Source organism: Lytechinus variegatus, chromosome 10 (assembly GCF_018143015.1).
Source record: "Lytechinus variegatus isolate NC3 chromosome 10, Lvar_3.0, whole genome shotgun sequence".
Taxonomy (NCBI): domain Eukaryota; kingdom Metazoa; phylum Echinodermata; class Echinoidea; order Temnopleuroida; family Toxopneustidae; genus Lytechinus; species Lytechinus variegatus.
The window spans coordinates 32005635-32025396 of record NC_054749.1 but is presented as its reverse complement, the minus strand read 5'-3'; the positions used below and the strand labels follow the sequence as shown (position 1 = coordinate 32025396).

General features: G+C 36.1%; 1 protein-coding gene across 7 annotated transcripts in view; it reads right to left on the bottom strand.

The window, feature by feature from the left end:
* LOC121422192 (RNA binding protein fox-1 homolog 3-like) overlaps positions 1-13656 on the bottom strand; it is a 55768-nt gene extending 42112 nt beyond the window's left edge. Inside the window, exons 1-2 of one of the 7 annotated variants that reach the window (XM_041617084.1) lie at positions 12862-13656; positions 4540-4881 (exon numbers count right to left, since the gene is read on the bottom strand). In XM_041617084.1, the coding sequence (XP_041473018.1) occupies positions 4540-4881; positions 12862-12993 (474 nt within the window). In that variant the 5' untranslated portion in view covers positions 12994-13656. Of the gene's footprint in view, positions 1-957; positions 3701-4539; positions 4882-12861 lie in introns of those variants that run through there. The other 6 variants (XM_041617082.1, XM_041617081.1, XM_041617083.1 and 3 more) reach the window with 6 other exon arrangements.
* Positions 13657-19762: the final 6106 nt, after the last annotated feature.

Here is a 19762-nt window from a genome sequence, read left to right as displayed (position 1 = left end):
TTTATACTTTCAATAAAATAGCCAATCTATACTGAAATCAGCATTCTTTTATGCTTAATATAAAGGGAAACTGACATTGAAAAAAAAACTCCATGGACAGTGTCAAACAATTATTATCTTTCAGCTAGATAACAAAACTACTACATTCAACAAAATTTTCACAATATCATCATTCTCCATAAAATTATGCAGCGTCCTTCCAAATATATAAAGTTTAAAAAAAATGCTACAGATTATTATACCAGTTAGATATGAATTCTGAAAAAGCACTTAACAAAATTGCTTTTGTGTAGTCAATTGGATGGTAGTGCTAGCTGTGCTATATATAATTATAGACGAACCTGTACCAGCATAATTCTAAAAAGCATCTCATATGCCAGCATCGTTTTCTAATACTTACAATTGACAAAGAAAATAACCTATCCAATTGGATTTCCACATGCATGCAAGATAGATAGGGAGAGAGATTTATTCCTGGCATATCTATGTGTGTATACATCTACATTAGATTGCAATAATTCATCATTATAAAAATATGACCCCCAAATTAAGTGTAGGTTTCCAAACAGATGTAACTAAATTATATATTTCCATTTTATTGACAGCATGCACACTATATAAATGATATGCATAAACTCTTCTTATTTATTATGCTTACAATGTATGATAAGATAAGATTAAACTCATAATGAATTCAATTGATGATTTCACTGGATGGCTGCAACTACATCTACATGTAAATTCATGTTAGGAATTTAGGACTAAGAGCAAGTTGATGCAATTCTACATCCTACACAAAGAATTCTGGAGATATTAAGGCATAATATTCCAAACATATTGCTGAAAATTATCAACAAATAACATGTATTGCAATGAAGATATTGACAGATGGATGGGTTTAAAAGATTTGACCGGAATTCAGTCTTTTACACAAGATCTACAGTCGACAACATTTACCTTGTGGCTTGCCGCAAGGAGCTGGATATTTTGGGGAAGCATGAATGTTGTCCTTCTCTCTGGAATACTCGTTGGGGCAGTTCCAGCCACTGCTGTTGCGGTTGCTACGGGGGGCAAGTACCCGTAGCCTAAGTCCTGGAGGGCCAGTCTGGGAGCGGGTGGTGCCAGACGTTCCCGTGCCAATGACGATTGGGGAGTGGGTGCCAACACAATGGCTGCGGAAGTCAAAGTCATTGAATCGCAAGAGTTCGATAACCGAAATGAGAGTTTACTCAGGGAAATGGATAATGATTAAAAGTCTGTGATGATCAACAGGAGTTAATGACGGCCTGAGGCATATCAAGTCACAATTCGTTCTAGATTAAGAAATTGGGAAAAATCAAAAGAACACTCTCCAGCTACACTGATGGATAAGTTAACATGAGCATTATGACTAGGATAGGATACATTAATGTTGATTCTCGCACACTTGTCAAGATCCTCCTTGTCCTTACCAATAGTCCTGTTCAAATCCTGTATCTCAATCCTCATTCCTACATTCATACGAGAGGTAGATACTCTGCATTCAAACAGACTACCTGCATGATTACATCGATGAGGCGTATCAGGGCATCCAAATGAAAGAGGGGGGAGGGTCCACTTGTAATCTGGTACAATGAAGTCAGTTTGAAGTGTGAATGGTTAGCTGATTGGCATACCCATGGTGTGTTTATGTAAAATATGCAATGGTCCAGGGTGACTGACTGATGAAAACGATGGATGGGGTTACGATGGCTACAAGTTGAGAAGCAGCTACAAGTCAACAGCTCTGTGTCACCACCCATTCAATCGACCAGCAAGCAAGTCAAGCGCTAACTCTCTTCTCTTTTCCTCAGCTGGTTGTCATCCGAGTGTTGCACCATGTACACGCATAAGTGCTATTCGTCCTGGCTGTGTGTACACATCAACAGCGTATGCTTACATACCTCACCATAAACTCTTGGTACACACAAACACTGGCATAACTTTCCCCTCTGACGATCAGCTGGGCAGGATGGGCAAGGACCCATACATATCCCATCATGCAATGGTTTTTACGATACTCTTTGACCCCATCTGTCATCTGATTTGCATATTGTGCTCAAATAGTTGTATATCTTACAGCGATTGCAGGTCACAGGGCATAAGCTGTAACTGATATAGCACTTCTATTGTGGATGGTAATTTTAAGAAGCTTTCAAGTGGGTAAAACATTTGGGGCAGACTGGAAAAGTGATATGAAAGGTGATATAATACCCAGCTGCTCTTAAAAAAAAGATGATCATACTCATCGACCAGGATAGCTATGTCAAGACAATGCAAATGAGAAAGAAGAGAGAGAGAAAGAGAGATGGACAGGCAGAGGGAAAGGATTAGAAACAGGTAGTAAGACAGACAGCACAGATGAGAGAGAGAAACAGAGATGAATGGATGGATGGATGGATGGATAGATAGAAAGGTAAGTAGATAGATAGATAGGTAGATAGATACATTGTATACAACCAGATAAACTGTCTTTGTCATCTAATGGTTACTCAACATTCAATATTACATGTAAAAAAATACTGGAAAGTCATCGTTTGAGAGCGAGAAAGACTTATTACAAAACATATTCAAATGGAAAAACTTTTGGGGGCTTTTTTCAGAGATCATTAAGGGGCTGAAAATAAGACCAGATTGAGCAATATTTGCATCATTTCACATAAATTATAATTGCACCTCATGTCTCCGTCAAATATAGTTTGAGCAAGTGAAGCGTGACTCTTCTAGGTAGCTTGTGCTTTATATGTTCAGCAATAATTACCGATATCAAATCTCATGAGCAATAAAACATATTCTGTGAAATTTGCTCAAATGATACTGCTCACACATAATTCACTGTGAGAAAACTAATAAATGAGAAAGAAGATCGGTACCATATGCTCCTAATTGTGTCGCCTATCATCACCTTATCTTTCTGGCAAAAAAAATCAGATGAAATTTCAGAGGAAGAAGTGATAATGATGGGACGCCAGATGGGAATTATAGCTTTCGTGAGATACATGTACACAGTACTCATCCACTGTGTATTCACATCTGAAGTTGTATCTATGCTTATATTGAAGCATGTATACCCACCCTCCCATGTTAGGCATGTGAAGGACCAAGCGGAACGGAAGCTGACAGGCACTGGTCACGCCCCAACGACCAGGCACTGATCAATTTTTAATCTTGATGGGACGTGCTCACGACAGGCTGGCTAGCTTTGGAGCAACCAAAATTGCCTTCACACCAGAATTTCTTTACCATCCAATTGCAGTTTTCAAAGACGTACAGGAGCATAAAAGAAATGAACGGAAAAGTTGTGATTACATAACTTTTATGACAGAGCATTGGAAAGACAGACCATGGATGTTGTACATTGAGTAAGAAGGTTTTTAAAGCTAGACATTTGTACATGTATGCGAGGCATACATGGAAAAGAAAGCAGTTGGAGATGATCCGCTCCAGAAATGGAATTTCCAGGTATTAATTAGATGTACTCAATTCTCCATCAAATGGCTAGAGAGTGTGACGACTAATACCAGGCCGTTGAAAGACTCCTGCAGGCAAGGCATCTGCTTGTATAATTCTCTGACTTTATTTCATTAAACAGGAAAGAGTCTGGTTTTCCTCTACGATAACATATGCTCATCCCAAGCACCCCCCCCCACACACAAATAAAAAATTACTTTTATCAAAATTTCTAAAGACTCTTCAGTCAATAATATACCAAGGAAAGAAGAAATCTTTGTGTTAAGCAAATGTATATAAAAATTACAAGCAAATCAAAATAACAATAAAAAAACTGCATACATGAAAAAGGAGCCAAGCCCTTCATGTTTGGATGGCTGTTGTTGTGAGCAATGCTTGGACAGCCACATCAAAGTGGGTATCAACAGTCTTCAATCAATACCATTTTGGCGTGTTCGGTTGCATTTTATGAACTCTCTTCACAAGAAAAGAGAAAGCAGTTTTAGGGCTGTAAAGTAAAGCGGCCGCGGCGATTAAGTGTCAACTTAATTGGCTCTTGACATCTCTGAGCCACGCAGCGCAACCCTCGCTCCAAGCCAATGTTTCCAAACTAACTCCCTTGGAGAAGATGGAACTTGAAGCGTATGACCTCACGGACACCAGAATGTCCATCATGCTCATGCTAGAAAATATTCTGTCAATTATTGTTATGGAAGACAGAAAAATATAGACAAGAACAATGGATACAGATAATTCTGTCTTCTTCCCTTCTTCAAAATTAAGCCTTCAATTATAGATATATATTAGAACAAGGAAATGCCCAAACGCCAGTCATTTCAAAGCATCTTCAATAGAAGCAACTTTCTAAATTATATATTTTTCATAATATTTCAAATTTTCTTATTTTCTTTATATCTTGACTAGAGGTCCAAAAACAAAAAGATTTGCAATCAATCACAAAATAGCAATGCCTAATCAGACTGGTACTGCGATACCTAGTAACCAATCAAAATTGTTATGTTGGCTATTGATCACAAACCTTTTTATTCTGGTGAGGTTAATGTTACTTACAGGCTGAGGACTAAGAAGGTTTGGTTGTGACGTTGCGCCGGCCTGTTCCGCTCCGGCCTGTGCTGCTGCAGCTGCTGCCTGTGCTTGTGAGAACTGTTCTGCCGTCTGTGTGTATCCCGGTGGCACTTCGCCCGGTTGTGAGTATGCTGCTGGTATCGCTACTGGTTGCTCTCCTGGCTGGGTCTGAGGTACTGGGGCTGGTGCAGGTGGATAGGCAGCTGGAGGTTGGCCACCAGGAGGGGCCTGTTGGTATGGTTCAAGACCATTCTGAGGGGCAAACTGAGGTTGGTAGATGGACCCGGGTGGAAGCTGGGGCTGCCCTGCCATCATGTGTGGGTGCTGCTGTAAAGATAAAATAGAAAAAGAAATCCAGGTTAATTTCTATCACTACCATCAAGTTTTACACAACCTCCAAAAATCTTTTTGGTTGGTCATTGTACTAGAAATTCCCAAACATCACAGGCAATTGTAGACCGTGCCCCTTCCCATAAAACTTGGTAAGTACCTGTAAAATAGTTTTACACATGTAACCTGAATAAAGGATAACAAAGTTAAAGAACATACAATGAACATAATTTGGTGGGAGTGTGATCGAATACAAAGGTTTCATGAATGTTTCAGCTTGAAGCTGAACTGTTATTCTCTGTGACTTCTGTATGATGCTCAGTCATTACAAAAAAAAGGGTAATTACGCAGTTCGAGTCAAAAGTTATTTCAAAATTTGATAACAAACAAGAAGAGGCATGAAGCAGAAATAAAGAAAGAAATATGAAATATGCAATTTTAAAAGGGAAAATCCGGAAATGTAACAATTTCCACTTTGGACGAGTTACTTCCTATAACCTTGAACATAATTTACATACAATGCTTGGCCTGGTATGATCTAGGCCCAAAAAGAAAATTAATTATGAGAAAAGGAAATGACCTGATGTCTCTTGGTATGGAGGCAATGACACCTTAGCAATCTAAGAATTGTCTTGCGTCATTAAGGAAGAATGGGTTAAGTACTTCATCTAGGATAGACTGATCTTCTAAATTGGGAACAACTAATTAATGCATATCAACATAGTGATATTAAAGATGTAGATGCTTAACTTCACTATTAATGCTCCTTCTTACAACCTCTTCATCATAGCAATTAGCACAAGGTAATTAATATCCTCTCTGCCTGGTAAACAAGTTGTTAATGACATCCACAGGTCCTAATATTGCATATCCTCTCCACACCTTCTGGAAATGTTAACCTATACCCTCTTCCCCACAATTCTCATGAAGTTTAACCTCCCCACTGAAGTCAGTTGACTACAAGCAGCAATTTTTTTTTATTTGAAGAGCAAAAAAAAATGTAGTGACATTACAAGAAATGATAGTGAATTGTTTTACATCTACCAGATAATGAATAGGCCTATCTATCATAGTTTATCTGCTAACATATATGGTATCATTTCCATCCAGGAGGGTGATAGGTGGCAGAGATGTGAGCATTATACATTACACATTATCAATCAGAAAGCAGAATTTGGAAAATCACAATGCTGTCTAACAAACTGATGAGACATGGTCGTGTTTATGGTCACAGCACTGGAATAAGTATATGCTGCCCTCTATTGGGAGATACACTACAGTGACTGTGGTACTCGGAGACGATGATACTGCCAGACGGCTACGTAGGTGGTGCTTAATGCAAAAGCAATGAACATGACACCAGGGCTGTTTTAGAACTATCTATTTTTAAGACAGTTGGTATGTTGGTAGTCGCCACTCTCTATTCTTGTGTCTAAATCTTGTGATGAGGAATGCCTTTTGATTGGGGATAAATGACACACATAGCTGACATTACGTCAATCACGGCTGGAATGCTTGCATGTTGAATTCATAAAGGGGGCATGATGAATAAACTAGAATCTGAATATATAAGGCATAACTAATATCGAGATCAAAATTATCAATTTCATTGTGAGCTTTGTCATGTTTCATTATATTCCTAATCTACAGAAGATATTAACACATTGGGTGACTTCAGATGACTTCCTGGTGTTGGAGTGATGTTAAATTTTCCATTGCCATTGCACCTGACTTTGAATGACACTGAGAAATATCTCACAAGGTGTCAATGTGATATGGATCATATTCGTAAACTCATATTAGGTTTTGTGTCTACAAGGTCGGCAGGGAAGGCAAACTGAATTGTACCATCAACACCAGCACCAACACTTGATTTTAAATCATTTTCAAGTCAATAAAAAAGCAACTCCACGATAAAAATGGAAGCACTTTCTAAAATATGATGGTACAAATAAATATCAGGACTTCCCTTCTTCTATTAACAAAGTCTACCTCATATATTGTAAATCTGCATAAATGCTTCATCAGTGTTCATCAACTCTCGGATATATTATCCCAATTTATTAGAAATACATTGAATGCATACTAGCACACAAAACACAGTAGGGGGTAGAGTATCTAGGTTTGATATCCCTTGAAAAAAAAACTGGAAAAGAATGACTCCAGAATTTTAATCATCATGGAGATTTCTTTCATTGCCACATATTTGAGAAAGAAAACTTTCAAAACACCCTCATGAAATTGCTGCAAGCCTGCATGTTCTCAGCTTCCTTCGGTAATATCACACAAGGTTGTGTATTTACAGATGTGCTTATGTAATTTGGATGGATGAGAGTTGAACTAATTACTGAACAGAGTGAGCAAATGAGATGGTTTTGGGCACAAAGGTGGATGTCAGGTATACTGTATGAATGTTAGTCAACGTATCATATCATTGACAGATAATGGAATACACTTCAATACAGCCACCTGGATGGATTTCCTTACATGAATGGATTGTCACAAAATGTGATGGATGCAATTAATAACATGACAAGATCAAGGCAAAGGCAATCACTAGAGATACATGTAAGTGGAGATCAGCTAGAGATCTTTGACAACATTCATCGCAATTTGTGATTGATGCGTGCCGCATGGTTTTTAATCTATTCCTGCACTTGCAGTGATAGCAAGCATTAATCAGATGATCGTTTTCTTGATCGGTGATGACTCTAGGAGAGCAAGGAGACAAGGGTGACTTCATGACACACACTCATGTTGAATATGACATAGCATCCTCATCAAAAATATATCTCAAATAGTTAAAACATCATAACTAAGGAGCCGTGTCTGACATATGGCACAAATAGTCAAAAATAGGAGCAAGAAATTCCAGAGATCGTTCACGGGGCAAATACATTCAGATGGAAAAGCCATTACCTTCGCCGTACGCTAATGAAAAGACGACGCCCGTTGCCACGCTTGCCAGACGACACTACGACCAATCACCAACGGGTGATGTTATCGTTAAACGGGGAATATTAAAATGAAATCTCAACAGAAGGGCAGCAGATGATGACCTCGTGGAAGGACGACTGCGATTAACGCCAGCATCCGCTTTAAAAGACCAACACCAACTTGACGATCAACGCAGGAATACCATCTTGATATACCACCATTATCTTGAGAATAGTGGAGGTAGTAGGAGGATGATGATGATGGTGGTATAGGGAGATGCAACTAAAATGATGGTTACGGATTAAGGTTAGGATGTCAAAAGAAGCTGGAGAGAGGCCCCAATGACAGATTTACAGACTTAGGAAGCAAGTATAGAGTATGAAGGTGTCACAGTCATCGAACACGCTCCGCTAAGGTTTGGACGAAGAACCACCGTAGTGTGACAGCCAACCCAACATGCTTCACTGCCCACTTTAATTTGCAAATGTTACCCATCCATAAGGAGTCTTTTCTCTCTCCCTATCTCATCCCTCCTGACCCTATCTTATTGGTATCCACATCACTTCCACAAACAGCGAGTGAGAAAACTGAAATGATAAGATGAAAAACTAATTACCCTCTGCTCGGCAGGATGCATTTATATTAGATGTTTACAAGATGCATACTAAAATACATGTATAACCGAATTCCAGGCATATAATGGAGCTTTGACAGAAAATTTCCACATTATTTATTAAGAAAATATTAAAAATTCAATTCTTACTTTTACTTAAATCCAGGTACAAAACTATAGCAGTAATATCCACACCATCTTCATCGATCAATTAATTTCAAAATATGTGTTGGTAATATGTCTGTTGACTCATGTAGAGTACAGTACACAAATAACAGTGTATACAGCACACCTGTGTCTCCTAATTGTAATCAAAAGCCATTTCCTAATTAATAACCCTGGAATCATATTATCCTGCTAATTCATTATTGTCATTGTGTAGTAACTTGATATAACTGAATTCATAACAATGCTAATTTATACAATTACCTTGAATAATATCAAATAAAGTGCATCTTCCGAAATTGATTTATGAAAATTTGATTACTTTGGTATCAGGTGCAAACTTGCTAAAGGAAATCTACATCTGCAATCTACACTAATAGAATCTATGACATGAACATCCAGGGCAAGCTCTAAAGCATGGAGTTTGAAACCTTTATACTTTGATTTCATGGATGTTTTTGTTCTAGCATTGCTAAAATAGGGCCTACATGTACATGTACCATGTACTCCATTATCATTAGAACTGAATTACAATGTTGTGAAAAATAATAGTTAAATGTTGACCCCTTATCAAAATATGGACTTATAATATTTTCTATGTTGATACATTATTTATTTTCCCTGGCTATGAACCAGTGATCCAAATTCCCATGAGAATTCAACATTTATATATGAATATGTACATGTAACCACTTTATCTACATGTACTTGTACCGGTACATCTTATGCCCCCTTCAAAGGCCTTTCCACTGTAATTATTATGCAAAACATGGAAGAGAAACATTCAATAATGCATAGTCAATTATATTACTCATACATAAAGGCCATGTAAAGTGATGATAAGATGTCACATTTTAAATCTGCATTTATTCATTGAGATGTAGTATTTAGTGCCATGTCTACTGCTTGATGAAAATGCGTTTGCTACAGATTCTTTGGAGGTTATCCATTTCATGCCTATCAGATATAAATTTGTTACTAAGACATACAGTAGTGTATGTAATCATTAATCTACTCAATAAAAAAAATTGGCTGATAACTACTTAAATGTTCAGCCTCAAATACATTAATGCAGAAATCCATGGTATTTCACTTTTTTTTATAAAATCAGATGAAAGAAATGACAAAGAATGAACTAAGAAAGTGCAATTAGATTTTGAAATTGGTTAAACTTTCTTCAAAGTCCTAAAAACAAAATGCAGACGATATACAAATATGAATTGCTATGTGTCACTTCCTTGTGTGGTGTTGCTATGGTAACCAGCAAAGCATCAGGCAAACTGAATATTTTTGATGTAATTCCATTCAACAGACAGTTCTAAAAGCATGAAGACATGACTTTATCCTGAACTTACAATGTAGGAAATGACACAGAAGAGAATTATTATCACTTCATTAATTAATCAACACATTTGATTCCATAAAACAGCTGTTTCAACATTTCTTTTTTTTTCCCACAACACCTACAATTTCAGAAACCTGGGATAGGCTACATGTACATGTAATCTAAGATTATATAATTGTACATTACTTCAGTTCTGGTCTTCTGGAAATACATGTAATGTGAAAATACTGGCTTATAAAGCTAAACAGGCAGTTCTATCAGTGTTTTGAACATCTCAACTGGAACACTTTGAAAGAAAACACAGTTGAATTTCTGAATCAGTTGAACTGCCCATCACTTCAATCCCCAAGGGCTCCAACACTCAAATAAAGACTCAACAGAAAAAGTAAATACATTAGTCCATGGAGCTATTATATAGCTCTATGATTAGTCTATAGAAAGTTAAAGACAGGGTAGTGTACACAATGATTTTTATTGTAGCCGGTTTATTTGGAGCTTCAATTTTCCTCCTGTTCATTTACAGTAACTTGTTCTGATGCATCAATGGGGCAGATAAACTTGCTCAGGAACACCAGAGTAGTTGGTGTTAAAAACATACATAAATTTCTAAGAAGCACAATAGCACTTGTATTAGCCTTAATTCTTCTACACATATAGAGACTATTTATGGTATAATGATTCTCTAAGAACTGTTTATTACATCATTATCATTTATTACAATGTTGTTATTCGCATTTTCTTTCAGGTAATTATTGTCATTTGATTCTTCTGAAGTGGGACGTGTTGCATGAAATAAATGTTGTCCTACATGTATACTTAGTTTTGATATATATATCCCATGGAAGAACAGTATTGTCATGTTGACAAAACTGAATATGGGCTATCGATCCATTTTGCTTTTTTATACGGAAAATAAATACTATACTAAAATATCATGAAGTTAATAAAAGATAAATACCTGAAATCTACATCTAAAATGTTTATCAAATAGGCCTACTCTAACAATATTCTCACATTCACGTACACAGTACGAATACTTAATCACAAAAACAGAGCCATTATGATAATTATCTCTTGTCCTGCAATCAGAAATCACATGACTATTCTAGTACCTGTAGGGGAATGTACGGTAAAAAAATGCAAATACGTCTTTAGTGTAATATCTATGTATCTTTGTTATACCAAAAAACAACGAAGCTAATGATGATTTTACCTACAGGCGACAGAGGAAGAGGAAACACGGTATTAGCTTCAGTGTAATGACCCAAGAATTCAACAGGAAATAAGCAATATAAAGGCTCTACATTTTACTAATGCTTTACACCATAGCATTGAGTGGACCGACATTTGTATCAGTATGCTTAATAATGTACATATACAGTGCACATACATTATGTATGTTATGTACATACTTTTACTACAGGAAAACAGGAAAGAAGTGTGAAAAGTTCAACTACATGCATGTACATGTGCACTTGTAGGGCTTAAGGATAATACTGTAAGAAAGTATCCTTACTATAGAAGGGACTAAAAAGGAATGGGGATGAAGAAACGCTCTTTTTCACTTTTCATGACCCATTGTATGAACAATTACCCCTCCCACAAATATGACTTAGGGGGTGTTGCAAGAAAACATTTGCGATCAATTGCAAATATTCTGTTGCAATTTTACAACTGATAGATCAACGTTATAGCTGTAGCAAATCAGATTAAACTTCTTGTTTTAAGGAGTAAATTAGCAATCGATCAAATTTGCAATTAACTGCAAGACATATGATAGATTAAGGGACCAAAAATTGACTTGCAATCGATCGCAAGTTTCTTGCAACACCCCATTTGTCTCCTATGCTCAGGCAATTTTTTTTTGGGGGGAGGGGTGTCTATGTGGGGGCCTGGAGTAATGATATAAGATATGGTTATTCATTTGCAATTTATCCATACTGGGGGTATATTGTTGGTAAAAATCTGTTTCCCTCAACAAATCACTTTTTAAAAACTATTTCATAAAGATAATAATAATTCTCAGATAAATTATATTGATACTTAATTCATTCTTTTATGATTACATCAGCACCTGTCTTCTCGAAGAACTTACAAAAATGAATCTAATAAAAAACATGGATATGGATAGCAGGAAACTATTTCCTTTTTTATGTCAATCGCAGAGAGGAGAACTGAGAGATAGCGTTAAAGATGTACTTCAAGTTTGAAATAAATCCTGTAAAATTTTAGAACATGTAAATGCAAGGAGATACTTCTGACTGCAGGCAGTGCATTTATGAAATGAAACTGTTGGGATATTGCAGAAATAAGACTACTGGCGGAGGATTATATAAACACTTTTGGGAAGTCTATGAGCATGATATTTTGTCTCTATTTTTTTTTAGTGGTCAAAAAGAAATCAAATGCAGTATTCCTTACTGCTCTATGATGTACAGAAAAGCATCTAACTTGATATTTTTAACACACAAACAAAATGAATTTAGACTAGAGTTGATGAAAGTTATTACCAGCAAAGAATTTGAGTACTTTCCAATACAGTAAATCAACCACCCATAATATTATCAAAACTTAATTCTAGTTCCAATAAAAGATAGGATTTATTCCTTGAATGTTTCAGCACCTGTACATGTATGGAGGCTCAGCTAAATCTGAGGTAATAATATGATACCAAGTAACAAGTGAAATTGTAGTACACGGTAGCTGTGCTACATGTATATACATGGACCATATTATTTTTTAAGGGGAAATATCTGAAAGCACTTAAACTTTGAATAAAATGAAATAAATGAAATATAAAACAAGAATTATAAGTACCATGAGCATGCACAAGTGGGTGATTTTAGAAGATAAAATGCTAGAAAATAAAGTGAATATTAAGGCTTAAACGTAAAAACAAATGAAGGTTGAACATTACCATTGTTACATAATCCATTGCTTCATGCATCTCTGGCATATAGTCTAGACCAGCTGGTGGACACTGCGCATAGTATACCATTGGCATGGGGGAACTGGAGGCCGGGGTATGGGGATGCACTGCTGCATTCATGGTGGTAAATTTCAAAATAGGGGAAATCCCTACAAACAGGTGCAGTAGAGAGAAAGTTCAAAAGAGGACACGATGTCCCTTGGTTGCCTGGGACACTACTGATTGAGCTGGGATAAGTTATTTTCTTAAATCATAAAGATGATGTTGATGCATACGATCCTGGGTTCTAAGAAATTGACATCATGTATGCAAAATAACCACAAATGTAGACACTGCTGGTTGGTTGGCATTAAAAAAAAATCAAATAAATCCTACAACATCCAGGAGTATATATATGGTCCACAGGTTTATCTGCAATATGCATCCATATCCAAAAACAAAGAGGAATATATCATAATCGTAGCGCCTCAAAATGATGGCTGGAGTTCAAGAAATACAATGTATCTAACTGGAGCAAAGTTAAAATGTTTTAAGCACAGGTGTGATTCCAAATCCAGAATGTAAATTAGATCAGATTTTTTTGTAACAACTTGAGTAGTCTTTCCTTGGGAAGATCCAATGATGAGAATGACTGGTCCGAGATTGTTTGCCAAACTTATCTATCCCTGAAAAGAGGGGGCTGGGGAACCAGGACTGATCAAACAGGTCTAACTGTTATCCTTCTTTTGTCTAAAGAAAGGAGCTTTACTGAGTAAGGGCTGGTACCTGAATAAGACAATAGAGAGAGGAAGGAGGGGGGGGGGGGACAATAGGCACACACAGACTCAGTGTGTATTGTGTGTTTGAGGAAGGGGGCAATGAATGTAGGGTCAGGGGCTCATTTGCATATCAACTCACTTCAAAAAGAGTATCCTAATAGGAGATTTATCAACACTTCCTGAGAAAGGTGCACTATTTGTTCTTTGTTTCTTTTTACTTTGATCTACAGGTCCCTTTGTGGGGCAGGATGTTAACAGTTACTGGAAGAAAAAAAGCTTGAGTGCTTTTAATAGCAGGTTTTGTATTAGAGGCTACTGTCTATGGAGAATGATACTATATGTACCTGTTGTGTGTTGATAACAGCTTGGTATGGATATTATAGTGAAGCAGGAAAAAAATCAAAGTGGTCAAGTTTATCAGCTGAAAAATCTCTAATGCAGGAAGTTGTCAAATTGGCATCAGAAGGAAATGGGCAATGACAGATATGGATTTAAATATTCATGCACTCATAGAGTTCAAAAGGTGATTCTAACCTCTTGGGGAAACTTGTCCTGAAATATACACAGCTTTAAAAAAAATAAACAGTACGTGTTTTATTTGATATACATGTAGTATGGACCAGGAATATGTTTGCTTTTATCCCTTTGAGTTTTTTGTCTTAATTTCATTTGATTTCTTCTGTAACTGCATTTTTTGCAAGAATAATTTATACAAAGTGATAAGATAAACTTTCAGTAAAGGGCACTTAAGTGAAATTAGCAGAGAAATATAAGATCCAGAGGACATCATGGATAGAAGATGAGAAAAAAATGAAGAAAAAAAATAGAAAAAAAATTCATGGAGTGTAAGATTTTCAATGCAAACACAATCATGCGCATTAATACATATAGCTCTTCACTAAAAGCAGCATGTAATTTTATCATAACAAACCTGAAGCAAAATTTCATGTAAAACGAATGGAGATTTTAGTTTAACCATGGACCTATGTGTACCAATTGCAAAGCTTATACTGTAAACAACCAACCAACAAATACCAAACTACAATAGGCATGCTGAATAAAATCGAAAGTGTATGAACTGGGTGACATACATGTATATGTAACCTACAGAAAATCTATAAGAATATACTCAATTTTGTTTGATTAGTTATTTGATATTCAAGTAGGCAGACAAAAAGTTATCATGTTATCATCATCTTATCCCCCCAAGGCCAGATGATGGGAGGCATCATCTATTTACCATCAAATTCAATCATTGAATGCTTTATCAATTATGATTTATATGTTTGCTAACAATTATTCATAATCACTTCAATATTACCAGCACATCTTAGGCTAATTTATGGGAGATCTATAAGAGCCCATGTAACAAATGAAAGCAACCTATTTTGGAAGGCGAAGTTTGTTTGTTATACAGTAAAAACTATGAAAGCTATATCAAGACTTAAATTTGCACTTTTGAAAGTAAAAATATATTTTAATTATCATACTCATCACATATTTGAACAATTAACAGTATGAATATATTTTCATCAGGTCTATATAACTTCTTTTTAGAGTTAAGCAACATCCATCAATAACAGAACAGCCCCAACATCTAACTGGATCCATATATATTCCATCATCAATCTCACATACTTGACACAAATAAAATACAAAACATGTCAATTGTGCTAGTTTCAAGCATACCACATGCAATTGGAGCAGATTTTTGCAGTGTGCGCATCACAGGAAAAAAAATACAAGGAAATTTTTCTTTGAAATGAGACAGAAATCGAGGACTTCAAATTACATTATTATTCATCTGAGGTAGATTACAAACACCTCTAATTGCATCGGCAGTCTGTTCTGTAGAGGTCACACAGCTCTTAATTGAATTACAGCAGGCCTGGCGCACTCCAATTAGGTCTATCACCCTCAGCAGGCCCTTTGCCCGCAAGATGGGGTCCGCTAAACCTTTGAATGCCATTAGATAAATTAAATGTCTGCAAGGGATATAACGCCGGTGTACTATCATCGTTTTATTTCTTCCGCTTACATGGGGAGGAGGAAGGATTGTTTTTTCCGAAGCATCCTCAATAAACTTGTTCTTTGTTGTAGCTATTATTAAGTACAGTGTGTGCAGATGGTAGAACAAGGTTCATACAGATGAAAAACTTATTTTCACATTTAGATTAGTGCAATCCTACTTCATGTTGTTATTATTTGATCTAGAGAGATCTACTTAACACCTGAGCTCCAGTCCAGACAAAGGTGAACATAGATGATTAAGAGGGGGGGGAAGAGAGACATAGACAACAAAAGACAGACAGCCAGACAAGAGGGGGAGGGGTGGGAATCAAGAAGAAGGAATGAATGAAATGAATCTATGATCTCACTCAGTAGATAATGGCAATGTACCCATCACACCATCAACCTTACCGTGACACAATCTTCACCCTTACCCTTTTATTGAATAAACCAGGCCTCATCACACCTCGTTCATAAAAGAGAAATAAAAATCATATTCGATACCAAATCAAAACTCTCATTATGCTAGCCTCGACAAGCAACCGGGATTGATCAGAGCCTGTTGAGCCAGAAGAAATCGAACCCCGATCGATACCATGCCCTTCAATATGAAGCTACTGAGGATGACATTGATCTGATGGTAACAATAGCCTCTCTCCGTGGTTATGACGATTATTTCTATGGCGTGGAAATCACTATCAGCTTGGCCTGGTAATATCACAGATCGATACCGACTGTTGAAGAGGGCACACACAGCTGATCTAAGTTAGACCGGTCAAACGTAAGCAGGAGTGGAGGTTCTTTGGAGGTGATGTTAGCACACATAGTGAATTGATTGGCTTTAGAAAAATCATTTCAAGATCAAAGAACAGAATGGTCAATCATTGGCTATTGAGGTTATGATCTTGGATGGTTATGCACTTAAGAAGGGGTGGGAAAAGGGGAAGCAAAGGGACATGGGGGCAGGATTGGGTATCTTCTGTCCCTACTCATTTATTTCATTTGAGACATCCTAGTCTAAACGTTCTTCCCAAAATGATCTTGAGTTCTTGACACAGCTGAAAGAGTCTATGAAGTGATGGTGGTCCATAAGCAATTTCTTCCAAAATTGATCTTGAGTTCTTGATAGTTCTGAAAGAGTTTATTAGGTGATGTGAGGTCACTTTACTGTTCTATAATGAAACTTGATTACCCTTAGAAAGTCCTCCTATCACACACCCCTTTTGAAACATCTTTTTGCACCATCCCCTGGTCTTCTTCAAACCTAAAAAACCATCTCATTTCAAGCAACCCTCTTTGGATGGACAGCTGCAAAGATGGACCAATCTAATAATAAACAGCTGCTTCTTCATAAACATGGAGGTCATTAATAATCAGTATATAAGTATATCAAGATATTCAAATTATTTTAGAGGGGATACTAAACATTAGAACCTCATCATTGACATCTACTACCTCATTTAAGTAAATACCACTTCCATACACTTATCTCAAAATACAATATGTTTTCTCTGCCTCCATCACTTAACATCCAAAGCTCAAACAGTACCTTATCATAAGGGAGGCTTCTGAATTTAGTTTTCGCACCTGAACTGTCACTAACTGTTTGGCAAATATTTAGTCCCAGTGTTTACATTTGAAATGTAACTAAATCGGGCAGCAGACGAATGTGTGATGTATCCTCTGCTCCCTTCAGGTTGAATTCTTTATTTGGATTGGATGATTCAACAGAGACAGAGAGGAATGGAATACACTTTCAAATATTGTACTACTGTCTATTACCTTTCCTATCCTTGAGATAATATAATTAATAAAGCCATTACAAATATGACAAATTCTTTTCATCTTATACAAAAAATAGATATATCTTTCACCACTATTGTCAGAAAATATTTGGTATGATTTAATTTGACATTCAATATTGTTTCCAAACATTTCTTAGAAACATAAAATCTAACGTGTTTGAAATAATTGCTTTTAATGAAATACATGTACCTATCCTCTTTTCCCAGTAATTTTGATATGTAGGCCTACGCTGTTGCTGACCAATGGAAGATGATGCTCTGTCTAATAATATTATCAAACAATAAATCAGGAATAATTGTTAGAAATGTTTTGTTACAAGCTTTGTTTTTATATTGTGTTATGTTAACACACGATTGTTGTTGTGTCTGACTGTTTTCATCCTATCAATACTGCAGTAACATATCGCATGATCTTTCATGATGTAGTGTTCAAACGACGAACATGGCACACACAAATTAAGTGATATTATTACAACCATTTCTGCGAAATAAATCAATCATGACCTTTGGCTTCACGTCCACAAACAATCGTCTTTTACACGACCGTCTCACGTACAACAGACACCACATCACACTTTCTTGTCTTCTTAGCCAAACCAAGATGGGTCTATAACGACCAAGCAGTGTTTGACTATGGCACAAGATATCCCTCAGTCTTAGAGTCGTAGAGTCTTGGTCTTTCTGTCAGCTCTGAGCACGACAGGCATTAGTTCATATACACGGAGTAAAGAATTAATGTCCTTTTAGCATTCAGAAATTGATTTGATATACACGAAATAACACATATAGTCTCATAGAGGATATGTTGCTATTTAGATTTAGAAGTTTACAAACTCACATACTTATATATCAAAAAGGGGAAATCCACATTGTGGCTGATCAATAAGTTCGCATTAGATGAAGCAGGATAAAAGTTTAGAAGGCTCTTAAGATGACTTCATTCTTAAAATTGTGATTAATCAAATGAATGACTCACTAACAAATAATTGAGATACCCTGCAGCTTTATTAAATATTTCATCATTTTACTGTCAAATCCTCTTCTTTCTGCTTCTGTCTTAGCTTTATCCATATCAGGGCATTTCTATATTTAAAACCCTTACAATTCTCAGTAGAATATTCAAGATAGAATATCACAAGTCCCATTTAATATTTCATTATATTTCACTGGTGATAGAGATGTTAATGGAGTGTGCATGGCTTTTGGGGGCATTAGGAGAAATTGATTTCTGAAAATCACACCTTCAAAATGGATCCCCAGATAATACAATATTTCTTTTAGATAGTTGCTGGTCACACTTTACTCTTGAGTAATAAAAAACTATTACATTACATTTACTGATTTTGTTCATGATACTGTAGTTTAATATCTATTTCTTTCATTGATACATGTATATGTTGTGTGAAGGAAAACAAAACAGAATAAACAACCTCTTAAATTATTTTCTAAAGTGAATAAACCATACAACGGTATACCACATTAAAAAAAATATCCTATTTACCATTGTTTTGAAGACAAAAATGTAAATTGCTAAAACCAATGATCAAATACTTCTTGGTTATTTTAGGCATTAAATGAATTATTCATTAAATACGCAGAAGCCACCTACCTAATCAGCCAACCCCTTCTTGAAATGTGCATCATTTATATGGGGGAAATCCCCCAAGACAAGATCTATCAGAAACATGATAGATGAGTTCATTACTAAAAACACTTCGCCCAGCTGCATACCCATTCCAAATATAAACATCCTCGTTTTACAGGCTATCATTGACATAATTCCCTATTCTCTATTTTTTTTCATGATTCATACTTATTCCACAACACATTCCCTTGTTATGTTTTGTATTTTTCATATATTTTTTTTAAATTGTTGTTCATTGTTGAAAAATCTTTGTTTATCCATGCCAATTTTTGTTTCAAGAGATTCAGAATAAATTAAGTTGGATGGATTTTTTTTAATCAAAAACATTTTGCTTATCAGCCTTACCATGGATACTTTCAGAAATAAATGCTTTTACTCTGCAACTTTAAATACACCCTATAGTCTATACTCTTTCTTCTCTATCATTTTCACTCCATTTTTTTCTAACTTGTTTACCTTTGCAGCTACCATTACAACTCATAAAAACTTATTTACTTTCTGCCCTGAGAGCTTCCTGTTTCCTCATTCATAATAAATGAAGACTGAAATGTATACCAAGCATTAAATATTGAATTTCTCATTTTCTACTGCAAGCATGGCATGCCTTTCACAAGATTTTCAATCCCACAAAGAATCTTGAATAATGCAACTCTTCAGAGTGCCATCCCCCG